The following is a 13,277-nucleotide window of genomic DNA, read 5'->3' as shown; positions in this document are numbered from 1 at the left end:
GGGATGTTCCAGGGAGACAGTCTTTCCCCCCTCTTGTTTTGTCTGGCTCTGGACCCACTGAGTAACCTCATCAACAAACAAAGACATGGATACACCCGAACAACCAACAGAAGAACACCCAAAAGAAACAGGAAGGGTGACACACCTCCGATAGTGGATGATTTAACGCTCTTCCTGACTCAGCTGTTTTCGCTGTTGAAAGTCTGGTTGGGTCACAACAACACCAACCAAGGAATGAACTGCCCAGAGCAGATTATAAATCTCTCCCTCGCCTATTCAATGCGGGCTGACTTTCCGACCTCCGGACCAAGGAGCCATGTGTGATCCACCCCAGCACCCAAAGGGCTGCAGGCTTGACGCCATTCTGTCTCGAGGATGATCAAAACATCGTTGGATGTTCTCACCCCCTCTGAAAACTCCTATCGACCTTTAGTTCATAAATATTCCTTTTCCCTTCAAAATTAAGCTGACCTCCAGATGGCTGCTGCAACAAAGCTGCGAGTGATTCTTCCCTGAACCCTCAACATGTCAGCTACCGCGTCAGCATGTTTGGAGGGTAAACAGACCTTGTCTCACTGAAAACTACAAAATAATTCAAAGTTTCTATGCACTGCAGAGTCGGGGAAAGAGTGTGTTGCTTGTGTTGCCCCAATTCTCCATATCGATGTTTGTGTTTGTTTTTCCTGTTTTAATTTATTCAAATGTACAGGAGGAATTGAGAATTTCTTCGACACAAGCTTGGAACAAGATCACCTGTTGGATCCAGAAATACTGTATATTGTGCAGAGAAGTCCCCAAAAACCCCCCAAATATCCCCAAAACCAATAACAAATTTTCCAATCATTAATTTCTAATATTTTTTGAGGCACCCATGAGAGGCCTTGAACACAGAAAAGACCCGAACATCGTGGAAGGAGATGGGGAGAAGGCGAGGACACAACTACAACAGGATGGAGGTTCAATGGAGGATCACTTGGATTAAGGATGGGCATTTGGAAGAATGAGATCAAAGGGAAGTGGGTGGACAAAGGGGTGAACAAGCTGAATGCAAACTCAAACACAGCAAGAAGGGGAAAGGAAAACTGGAGATGGAACAAGAAAAGGATGGTGAGGAACAAGGGGGGAAAGCACATGAATCTGGAAAGGAGGAAGTCAGTTTGAGGTGGGCTTTTATTTTGGAGAGGGCTTGGGGAGGCAAGGAAGGCTTTGAGAGGGGGAAAATTTCATGAATATGGATAGTGGGGGGGTGGGAGGGGTGTTGGTGAATATCTGACGGAAGAGTCAGATTTAAGTCTGAGGAAGTTGGTTCCACAGGCTGGAGAAATGAGTCGCAAATGAGTGGAGGTGAGCAAAAAACCTGGATTGGTTACTGGAAGACTGAGAAAGCCCTTTGGATCAAAATTTGGGGATGGGTGTACAGAGCAAGGAAAAGGGTGGTACAGGACCAGAAATGAACCTGGAGAAGACGGAGAGACCACCGGTGTGAGAGTAAGAGAACCATAGACTCAGCTTCATCGCTGGAGATTCCAATGATTATGACAGACTTGGTTTATACGGCATCAAGAAGTGCAAAGTGAGGCAGGGGTGCGAAAATATAATGAATAACTTCTACTTTTCACATTATGTCATTGTTGATGTAAAATCATTCATAAAATTACGTACAAAATGTACGACAGAGAAGTACATTCGATGCGGAACATGTCATCCTGCTCGGAAAGAAAATCGAAGACCAAACAATCAAATCAAGTTGAGAAGTACAAACACCAAACAAGCATCAAAAATTGGAAATCCCTTGGAAAAACCTGAATACGAAAACGACGATTACTACTACATCTACCACTACTACTACATCTACCACTACGACTATAATCTACCACTACTACTACATCTACCACTATGACTATAATCTACCACTACTACTCGTCTGCATGCCCAGCTCAGGGGTGCAGTGATGCCATTTTTGGATTGATCCTTTTACATGTCGTTCCTTTGGGACAGGGGGATCATGAGGTTAGGGCAGACATTTTGGATTTTTTTTGCCCGAGCTGCCGAAGATTGCTCGCAAAATCCCTAAGACCCACATACAAAACCTTTTCATGACGTCAACAATACAATGAAAGATTAAATAGAAATCTCCATCTGATTTTGGATCAACAATTATGCTGTGCTGTTAGTTATTATGATTATATAATTTATTATGGTATAATAATATAATGTTAGTTATAATTATGACGTCATGACACAGTCGATCACTCAAGGCATTTCCTTTCCATGTTTTGTTGTTCCTTTTTCAGGATTTCAATCCCGTCCACATCCTTGTTCTGCTTTTTTCTCTTCTCATAAATTGCTTTGGATAAAATTGTTCTTGTTTATATATTGTCACAGAATCACTCCTGTTGGTCTGATTATCACTGGTGCAATGTCGGCGCTCTTCAATTTCCAGGTTCCTTTTTCAGATCCTGGTATCACATTTGGTTCGTGCTTGCAAGAGTTCTCTGAGACTGGGATATTAATGTTTTTGCACATGTGTCGGTGGATTGCTCTTGATACCTTGTTGTACCTTTGTGTGCACAGGTGTTCTGACATGAGGTTTTTACAATTTGAGAGAAGTTGATGGTGTTTTCTATTTGTACCTCACAGAACCTGCACCTGTCCTGATTTACTCCATCCGGCCATCTTCTTAAAGTGTCCTTGGGTGTTGGGTATTTACATTGCCAACAGAAAGTCCACACCCCTTTCAAAAATTTTCACCTTTTGTTGCCTTCTCGCCTGGAATTAAATTGCATTAAATCAGACTTTTTCCCCCTTTATTTACCCACCGAAACCCACAACTTCCAAACAAAAAACCAAATTCTACAAATTCGAGAAAATTAATTAAAAGAACAAAACTAGAATATCTTGGTTGGATAAGTGTCCACCCCCCTGAGTTAATACTTGGTGGAACACCTTTGACAGCAATGACACCTGTGAGTCTGTTGGGACTGGTCTCTAACAAATTTGCACACCTTGATTGGAAAATATTTGCCAATTCTTCAACAAACTGTTCAAGCTCAGACAAGCTGCATGGGGAGCGTTGATGGACAGCAATCTTCAAGTCATGCCACAGATTTTCGATTGAATTTATGTCGGGGCTCTGACTGGACTCCTCAAGGATATCTTTTTGTTCCTCAGCCACTCCAGTGTGGCTTTGATTGTGTGCTTCGGGTCGTTATCATGATGTAAGTTGAGCTTCTGTCCCAATTTCAGTTTTCTTGCAGAGGGCAGCAGGTTTTCCTCTCAGATTTTTCTGTGTTTTTCTCCATCCATTTTCCGTTCAATCCTGACAACTCACACCCTCACTATGTCTCTCCGAAAGGACTGTCTGGAACCCCCTTCCACCCTGCCCCCCAATCTACTTTCTCAACATTCCGTTTTTCGAAGTCCTTTCATTCAAGCTTCTGGATCTCACTATCTGCCATGATCTTTACTCGGAAAGCCAAATCTCCAAGCTGGCTTCCAAAGTCAATCCTCAACCTGCATCCTCCATTGTGCTTCGTCCTTCTTTGGCACACCTGAGATTCCAACCATTGACAAAGCTTTCATCCGCAATCTGATGGATTACTGATCCCCGCTCTGGGGTTGTGCTGAAGCCTCACACCTATAGCTCCACTTCACACTATGGAAACCAAGGCTTTAAGGACAATTGGTATCTCCCACGATGAGGCTGAGTCTTTGGGTCTCTCAATCTCTCACCGGAGAGACTTGGTGGTCTTTCTATCTTCTACCATCCCCTCCCTGGCCTTGCCCCCCTGCTCTGTCTGTGATCTGTCCCCCCTACATTTCCTCAGGGTACTCAAGGTCTGACAAAAAACCCCTTCTGGTGAAACTGCCAAAATGAAGAATCACTGCTCACCTTAACTCTTTCATTCCTCTTTTTTCCTGCCTCTGGAACAAGCTCCCACATTCTCTTCAATCCCACTCTTCCCTCCAGGTATTCAAAACAGCTGTTCACCACCACCTCTTATCTTCCCCCATCCAAAACCACGATCTTTTCTAACCCCGTTAATCCACCCCAAACCCAGCTCCTTCAAATTCCCTGCTTTCCTTCCTGAAAGTCTCTGTCGTGTCCATCTTGTATACCCCATGTTCCCTCACCCTACTACAGATCTCCGAATGTCTCTATTCCCCATTGTTTTGTCTTTCCCTCTCCTGCCCCCTACCCCCCCCCCTTGTTGTGCGTTGTGTGTTCCCTCTCACACGAGCCTCGACAATGTGCACAAAAAAACTTGATTGGAGTCCACCTGTGGCCAATTCAAATGATTGGACATCATTTCGAAAAAGAAACACACCTTTCCAGATAAGGTCCCAAAGTTGACAGTCCAGGTCACAACAGAAACTCTTCCATGAAGTCCAAGGAACTGTCCATCTAACTCCGAGATAAAATTGTGAGGAGGCATAGATCTGGGGATGGGTATGAAGTCAATTTCTAGTGTTGAAACGTCCCAAGAGCACAGTGAGCTCCATCATCAGGAAATGGAAAGAATATGAACTACCCAGACTCTTCCTAGAGTTGACCGTCTGAACAAACTGAGCAACCGGACAAGAAGGACCTTTGTCAGGGAGGTAAAGGAGAACCCAACGACCATTCTGACAGAACTTCAGAGTTATTTTACTGAGATGGGGGAACCTGTCGGAAGGATAAAGGTCTCTGCAGCATTTCAAAAATCAAGGCTTTCAATGACGACAATGACGAGAAAAATCAAAATGACGAGAAAGAACCCACTCCTGAGAAAAAAGCACATGACAGCACGTCTTGAGTTTGTAAAAAGGCACGTGAAAGACGTTGAGAGCAAGAAGCAAAACATTCTGTGGTCTGATGAGACGAAAATGGAACTCTGGTCTGAATGCAAAGCACTACATCTGGCAGAAACTGAGCACAGCTCATCACCCATCCAAAACCATCCCTACTGTGAGGCATGGTGGCGGCGGCATCATGCTCTGGGGATGCTTTTCAGCGGCAGGGACTGGGAGACTTGCAAGGATGGAGGAAACAAATAATGGAGCCAAATAGAAGCAAATCCTTGAGGAGTTGTCTGCCTGATGTTGACTTAATGGTTAGGGTGCCGGGCTTTGGATCGCAGGGTACTGAGTTCAAATCCCACTCAGCTGTTGAATTAATACCAGGTGGGGTTAACTCGGCCTGTCATCCTTCCGGGGTCGGCAAAGTGAGCGCCCGCATGCTGGTATACTGTCGGAGTGGCGACCCGTCCAGGATTGTGCCCCAATAGCCAAGGAGACTGCTGAAGCAGCACCAACGCTCTGCACAGAGTAAGGTTACAATCTCCTCCTCCTTGAGGAGAACCTGCTTCAGAGTGCAAAAGACCTTCGACTGCGGCGAAGATTTACGTTCCAACGGGACAATTACCCCAAGTATACAGCCAAAGCAGCACTGCAACACCACAAAGTATTGACTGAGAGGGTTGAATACGCAATGACGTAAGACATTTCATCTTTTCAGTTTTCATTGATTTGTAAAAATTTCGAATATGTTTCCTCTTTGCCATTACGGGGTATTTTGTGTTGATCAGGGACAAAACATTTAAATTTAATCCATTTTGAAGTCAGACTGGAACACAACAAAATGTGAAAAAGTCTAGGGGTGTGAATACTTGATGAAGGCATTGTAGGTTTCACCCATAAAACACCACAAAGGGCACATTGGTGTCTTTTGCCGTGACATCCTCCGGGTGGGTAACTGGTGCACTCGCTTCAGTGCCTCGAGGTGGAGACGGAACACTGTTGTTTGTGTCCTTTATAACATCCTTAAAAACAGTAAGTTTCTTGTCTGGAATGATTTTCAATTTTGTTTCAATTTTGCAGGCAGATTAAAATGACAATCTTCTTCCTCTCTATGCATGTGCGATCAGGACAGATTCATAGCCAAAGTACTGATAAACTGCAGGTTTGTTTTCCGATTAATGTTGAAAATATAACTGTCAACTGAAATGAAGTTGTTCCTCGAATATAAACTGATGTTTGTCGACAGACTGACGGACAGACAAAATCAACAAACTGCTTAACTCCACCTTTCGCTTCGTGTGTGTGCGGCAACAAAAAAAAACAAAATAAAAAATAATTGAGCTTTATGTATTCCACCAGTAGAAGTCAACATCACTTCCGGGACGGATATAATCAAACGACGGCATGTTGTACTTTCAAACATTCTGCTCCATTCAATCCATAATTTTCCCGGGGTCATCTTCCCTCTGCTTGGAAGTCAGCTGACATCATCTTCATGAACCATCCTTGCTGCTTACATCTGCATCTGGCGTGAGCAAAAATCACCTCCGCTTCGCTGCGAAGCTCATTGTTGTTTGCTTTGGTTTGAACCTGCGCTTGAAATTAGTGAAATGAAACATTCCCCTTCCCTCGTGCTGCATTCTCCTCCCCTCAAGCTGCCTTCCCCCCTCACGATTCCCCCCCTCCCTCATGCTGCCTTCCCATCCCCTTGTGCCACCTCCCCCTTCCTCAACAGCAATAAATTACCACATCACGGCAGGGTAGCGGAGAGGTACGCATGCTCGCTCTAAGCTGTCTCGCCTGGGTTTGAATCCCGACCCAGTTATAAACTGTCATCCCAGTGTTTCACAGGCAGGGTGATTCATAAATGTGTGTATTGTCTCCCGCATGGGTGTTAAACTCGGCGTCACATCTGCCTGGATCCCCTCCTCCTCTCCCTTCTCCCTCTCTCTCCTCACCCTATCCATCTCTCTCCAACCCCTCGTCGTCCTCGATCCTTCCCCTCCCTCCTCTCTCCCTTTTCCCCTCTCACCTCCCTCCTCTCTCCCACTTCACCTCTCACCTCCTTCCTCTCCTCTATGCTTCCCATCCCTCATTTCCCTCATTCCCTACCTCCTCTCCCTCTTCCTGTGAATACTCCCATCAGTGAAGCGACAGGTCGTATGTGCTGGTAAACAAGTAAACAAACAAGTAAACGTACATTTTCATTTTCACACTTTCCTCAATTAAAAAAGGGTTTTGATTAACTATAAATTATTTCATTAGTCAGGTGCTCATGAGAGTTCACGTCCCTGACCCTTCCTGATGGGTAATGTTGTTAAACGTGTCCTTTATGATCCATCCATGAAGACCACACTCTGTACAGAGAGAGCATCAGTGCTGCAACAGCAGTTACCTGCGTCATTGGACACAATCCTGGACAGGTGACCACTCTGACACAAGATACTCAAACGGATCAATCATCCCAGCTTGCTGATATCACTTTGCCAATCTCAGAAGGATGACAAGCTGAGTCAACCCCACCTGGTATTAATTCAACAGCCAAGTGGGATTTGAATTCAGGACCCAAGTAAACCAAGCCCACCACCCCAACCATTAAACCAACGCCAGGAATACCTTCATGATATTGTGACGTCCACGGGACTTGAACAGTCCCGCGAACGGAGAATGAGCCGAAACGATGGAGGCGGTTTATTTTTTTATAACCCAAAGATGGCGGTTTTAATCGCTCTACCGCAAACGGGACGAGGAAGGTGGCACGAGTCGCTTTTCACTGAGTTAATAATGTTTATTTCTCTAACAGAAATAATAATAAGACTCGGCAAGAGGAGGGATCCGGGGCGATTCGACGGGATGGTGGTGTGGGTTCGGGCGTGGGGAAAACACAAACAATTCCAATATACAAATCTCAAACCCTCTAAGGCGCCAGGTACACACACACACACACACACACACACACACACACACACACACACACACACACACACACACACACACACACACACACACACACACACACACACACACACACAGACAAAACGTAGCTGGTCCTGGTGGTCAGGCTGGCCCGTGGTGTAGGCGCAACAGTCCCTGGATTGGCGCCGGACGAGCTGGCGTTGCGCTCGTCAGGGGCAGGAGACACCGTGGTGCTGTCGACCTCCTGGTGTCGGCCCAAGTCCGCTCACAGCCGCCAGGGAGCCAGTTCTGGCGCCAAGTTGCGAGCAGGAGAGGGAGGCAGGTCCGCCCGCCGTTCGACCCCGTACTCCGAGCCAGCAGAACCCCAGAGCCAACCGAGGTGAGGCACGAGGAACAGCAAGGCCACGAGACACGATCAATCCAGGAACGAACCAGCGCAACAATCGAGCACGCTCCGAGCCCAACAGCCTCCACCAAAACGGTTTCTCTTTATCAATCTTCTTCTTCCACCCCTTTTCCTCGAACAGAACTTTTTATCCTCGAGTCCTCGTCACTTCCAATCGAGCCGTTTTTATTGGCCCTCCGCCGTCGCCTTCCGCCAATCGTGATCACGGGGTGGAGCCATCCGCAGCACTGTCCTGTTACGTCACGGCAAGCCTCCAGGGAATACTAAAAGGGTTTACGCAGACACGCTTACCCTAACCCGTCTCCCTATCTAATTCCGTGACAATTATCATTTCCCCCTTGAAAAAATGGACATTTACGAGACAACTTATCACCACTGAATTGCTACTTATTACATCGAGATCCTGGTACAACTCGAACAGCATGGCATACCTAATTAAACATCATAATTACCCTTTGAATGCATACCCCCCCCCCTCAGACGTAACAATATTTTCCCAAAACACATAAACAGAGTCGGAGCAAACATTCTTATGCCGTGACAATGGTTTCATAACATTTCTTACAGCAGGTCAAAGGTCGAGGTCGAGGTCACAGCTTCAGGTTAAAATTTCATGAAAAACGATTTGGGGTCAAACTTTGACCTTGAACTTGTGACTTCCATCCATCGAGCAGAATTAATTAGTTTCCTGGTAAACTCTCACCAACTCTACTCTTCAAACAGCCGACTAGTTTAGTCGTAACTAAGTTCACCCTTCACGTCTTTAAATATAACTAGTGCGGGCCCGTAGGTGCAGCCTCGTTCCTTCGCTCTCGTAAACGACGACTGGATTGGGGCATTGTTTCAATTCGATCGGACCAACCGTATCATAAATGGCCATAACTTGGGAAACATACTCAGGTCCCCAGCGTCAATTGTGACGTCATATCAAACGAAGAAGAAGAATTGTGACGCCCCCTCTTTCTCCCCGCCTCGTCTCGCCACTCCTCTCTCCCCCCTCTCTTGAATTGTGATGCCCCCTCTCTCTCACCCCCCTCTCTTGAATTGTGATGCCCCCTCTTTCCATCCCCTCTCCCGCCCCCCCTCTCTTCCCCTCTCTTCCCCTCCTCTCTCATCCCTCTCTCTGTAAATGTATTCATAAATGTCTACCAAGCACAACAATTAATTCAAACCTTGGGAAAAAACAGCTTTCACACCCTTGGGAAACAGCTCTTTCCCTTGGGTTAATTCAAACCTTGGGATTAATTAATAATTTGAACAATTAATTCAAACCTTGGGAAAAAACAGCTTTCAAACCTTGGGAAACATTTGGGAAAAGCTGAAACGGATGAAGAACGATATCAAACCTTGAAAAGGCACATACTCAGGTCCCCATCGTCGATTGTGACGTCATACCAAACGAAGAAGAAGAATTGTGATGTCAATCGTGCAAAAAACAAACAATAAATAAATAAACATTGTGACGTCATTCGTGATGTCATTGCACCATGTTCTGTCATTGGTTGACAGACGCTATTGGTCATTATTGGTTGACAGACAATATATAGGTCGTTATTGGTTGACAGATATTGGTCATTGAATCACGTTATTCTTTTTATTACTGCCAATTATTGTGCGATTATTTTTATTAATATGCTGTTATCATTATTCTGAGATATCCTTGGGAAAAATGGCATGATAAGGTGGAACGACACTTCAGCTGCGATATATACACCTTTCCAACACTGAAAAAAGTAATAAAATGGCCGTGACTTGGGAACCGCTCGTCCGATTAATATCAAACCTTGAAAAGACACATCCGCGGGTCCCCGGCAATATTCCTGGCAAGTTTCAATCAGATCGGACGGCGGTCGTCGAGAAACGGCGGTCGCAGACAGACAGACACACACACAGAGATTGCTGGAATTATAGACAGATATTGAACATAATTTGGCCTCAAATAAGGTTGTCACATGACGAGCTATAAACTCCTAACCTGGTGATGCACAGGAAAGCTGTTGCATCAGTGAGCATACCTTCCTCTGAAAGCAAAGGTAAGTCTCTAGTCTTCTCATCCAGTGATTCCTCAAGGACGTTAAAGCTGCCACTGCAGTCCTCAAGAACAGGCCATTGTGTGCCGGTGCAGAGGCCCCTCATCACAAGTAAATATTCATCTGATTTGTTGCAAACGAGATTAAAGAGGAATCGAATGATGTATGAAGTGATGAGGTATAAAATGATGTCATACATGTACAAGAGGGAGGGTAACATGTCATGGATGGGATTTCCATTCACAATTCAATTCCGGCTCCGCTCCAGACATCGTGACATTCACTAAATCAATGAGTTCCTGTGTTAGTACACAGCACGGATCAGCACGGGAAACACAAGTTCTCGGTCCGGAGTGCACGTCACGTACCGGGTCTGGACTCCTTGTCCTCGGGTGAACCGACCATGGATCCGCGGTCTTCCGGAGAACCTCCCACGTATCCTCCATCGGAGCCGCTCGTGGATCCCGGGGTGTTCGCTCTGAGATCTCGGGTCATTGTGGGCCGCACGTCGTGTCGGTGAAGGACGGTACGCTGTGGTAACCGAGTGAAGAGCGCGAGCTGTTTGGGAAAAACGAACCGCGAGATCGCGGTGTCTGATTGGTTCCCGCCACATCACGTGTCCATGATTTAAAATAAATACAAAGATTGAACGTTTCGTTTTCACGGATTGTTTGTGTTTCAGATTGTGTTGGGAAAGTGAAAATCGAGTCCGAGTTCGTCGATGATCATTCCCTCGATACGAATCAACGTTCTTTATGTTCTGTTTTTGTATTTATCGACAATCATCCCTCCATAACGGAGTTAAAAATACGAGTGCCTGCCCGGAGTTGCGTGCCAGTATGTGCAGCTTCGTTCCTTCGCTCTCGTAAACGACGACTGGATTGGGGCATTGTTTCAATTCGATCGGACCAACCCAATCATAAATGGCCATAACTTGGGAAACATACTCAGGTCCCCAGCGTCAATTGTGACGTCATATTAAACCAAGAAGAAGAAGAATTATGACGTCCCCTCTCTCTCCCCCCCTCTCCTCCCCTCTCTCACCCCTAGTCTCGCCCCTCCTCTCTCGCCCCACTCTCACGTCCCCTCTCTCGCCACCTCCTCTCTCCCACTCTCTTGAATTGTGATGCCCCCCTCTCTTCCCCCTCCTCTCTCTGTAAATGTATTCACAAATGTCTACCAAGCACAACAATTAATTCAAACCTTGGGAAAAAACAGCTTTCAAACCCAGCTTTCAAACAGGGCCCAGAACGATACCTTGTGGAACTCCAGCCTGGACAGGAAGAGGGGATGAAAGAACTCCATTTAAGGCAGGCCTTGGATACCATAGGAAGAGAGTTTGGTCAGCAGGGCAGGGTACTAGACCGTGTCAAAAGCACACGATATGTCTTGGGATGTGGCTCTGATTTCATGTCTGGCATTGAGGACCTCCATCCATCGTTGGGATAGCAGCAGCAGCATATCCAGGGTAGAGTGACCTGGTCTGAAACCAAATTGATGAACGGAAATCAGGCCATTGGAGAAGAGGAAGGATTTAATCTCTGAAGTGATGATGGATTCCTTAACCTTGCTGATAATTTGGAGAAGGCTGATTGGTCTGTAGTTGCAGGGATCTGTTTTTGCACCTTTTTATGCAGGGCAGTGATGTTTGCTGATTTCCAAGCAGATGGCAGATGACCTTGAGCAAATCAGAGGGTGAACAGAACAGAGAGAGGGTAGCAAGAACAGAGGAGCAGGTTTTTGGGACACGTGGGCTGATGCCATCTGGACCGTTTGACAACAAGCTCTCCACCTTGTCAGGAGAAAAGGGACAGTTGGGTGAGACTGGGTCAGGTGAGTAGAGAAAGCGATGGTTTTGGGAAACAAGATTTCGATGCAAACACCGAGTTTAGGCATTCAGCTTTTTTCACGTAACGTGTAAGCAGTGCGGCCATTTGAGGAAAGGGAGGGGATGGAGGGGAACATCCACCAGAAACAGATTTGATGAGATGCCACCAGGATTTGAAGGAGGGAGAGAGGTTTGAAAGTTCAGACAAGAAAGGAGTCGTTTTCTGGTTCTCCTGAGAGTGGATACACACTTGTTCTGAGCTTTATGGAAGGAACTGAGATTACCCTCAATTGGGTTTGCTTTCCATGAGGCAAAGGCAAGTTGTTTCAGGACAACTGCCTCACCACAAGCTTCAGTGAACTATGGGCGGGAGGAAGGGTAGGACAACTGAAGACGAGAGGGGATAAATCTTTGCATGAGGGAGAGCAAGTTTCTTTGAAAGAATTCCCAGGATGAGTTGATGTTGGAGAAAGTAGGGATAGGAGACCAGCCTGTAAGTTTGATGGCTCCTTGGAGACCCTGCCAGTCAGCCTGAGTGAAATGCCAGACTCGACGGCGGTGAGGTGGTTCTCTGATAATAGCCAGAGAGATGTCCACTTTGACAAGGGTTGATAACATATGCAAAGTTTCAATTATTTTCGTTGAGTGGTTTCAGAAAAAAGATATTCAAATTTTCCCCTCAATTCAATATTGCTGCCACACCATGTGACATTTGACGACAATCTTAACAATAAAAACATTCTCCATCAGTTCTTCCGAAGATTAAAATTTTGCATCGATCGGACAAGCCGAAACAGAGAAAACCATTTTTGAAGTGAAAATATGAAGACATGGACACGTCGACAGACAGACACAAACGTACACAGACACACCGAACACAATGGACAAATACAACAGTTCAGAAAAGGAAAGAGAAACCCAAAACAAAAAAAGGGAATTCAAAAAATACAAAAACAAACACAAAATTGGAGACAAAGACCTCGAGTGCTTGGGTGTTGAAAACAAACTCAATCTGGAAATGACAGTTTGAAAGATAAAAAAATAAATACAAAACACCACCGTATGAGGAAGCAAACCACAGGAGAAAACAAAACCACATGTTTGAGAGTAATCCGAAGAGATTCTTCCAAACTCCTTTGCTCTCTTCAATCTCAGTCCTCCCTGCAGGTCTTCAAAGTTGCTGAACACCACAATCTCATATCTTCCCCGATCCAAAATCTCGATATTTACTACCCCCGTTGATCCCCCCCCCCATTCCCACCTCCTTCAAATTCCTTGTTTTCCTTCCTGAAAATCCCTGTAGATCCGTCTTGTTTTC

General features: G+C 45.7%; 1 protein-coding gene across 6 annotated transcripts in view; it reads right to left on the bottom strand.

Annotated features, from left to right (window-relative positions):
* LOC147006561 (uncharacterized) overlaps positions 1-13,277 on the bottom strand; it is a 79,394-nt gene that overhangs the window by 41,822 nt on the left and 24,295 nt on the right. For 2 of the 6 annotated variants that reach the window (XM_085868565.1, XM_085868560.1), the window contains exons 1-3: positions 11,389-13,166; positions 10,500-10,689; positions 10,117-10,254 (exon numbers count right to left, since the gene is read on the bottom strand). In XM_085868565.1, coding sequence (XP_085724691.1) covers positions 10,117-10,254; positions 10,500-10,689; positions 11,389-11,436 — 376 coding nt within the window. In that variant the 5' untranslated portion in view covers positions 11,437-13,166. Of the gene's footprint in view, positions 1-10,116; positions 10,255-10,499; positions 10,690-11,388; positions 13,169-13,277 lie in introns of those variants that run through there. The other 4 variants (XM_085868562.1, XM_085868561.1, XM_085868564.1 and 1 more) reach the window with 3 other exon arrangements.

This window comes from Eptatretus burgeri, unplaced genomic scaffold (assembly GCF_056783735.1).
Source record: "Eptatretus burgeri isolate ZD-2024b unplaced genomic scaffold, Ebu_testis_v1 Ebu_testis_scaffold_3165, whole genome shotgun sequence".
In the NCBI taxonomy this organism is placed as follows: Eukaryota; Metazoa; Chordata; class Myxini; order Myxiniformes; family Myxinidae; genus Eptatretus; species Eptatretus burgeri.
The sequence above is the reverse complement of the archived record's forward strand: the minus strand, read 5'-3'. Positions and strand labels throughout refer to the sequence as shown.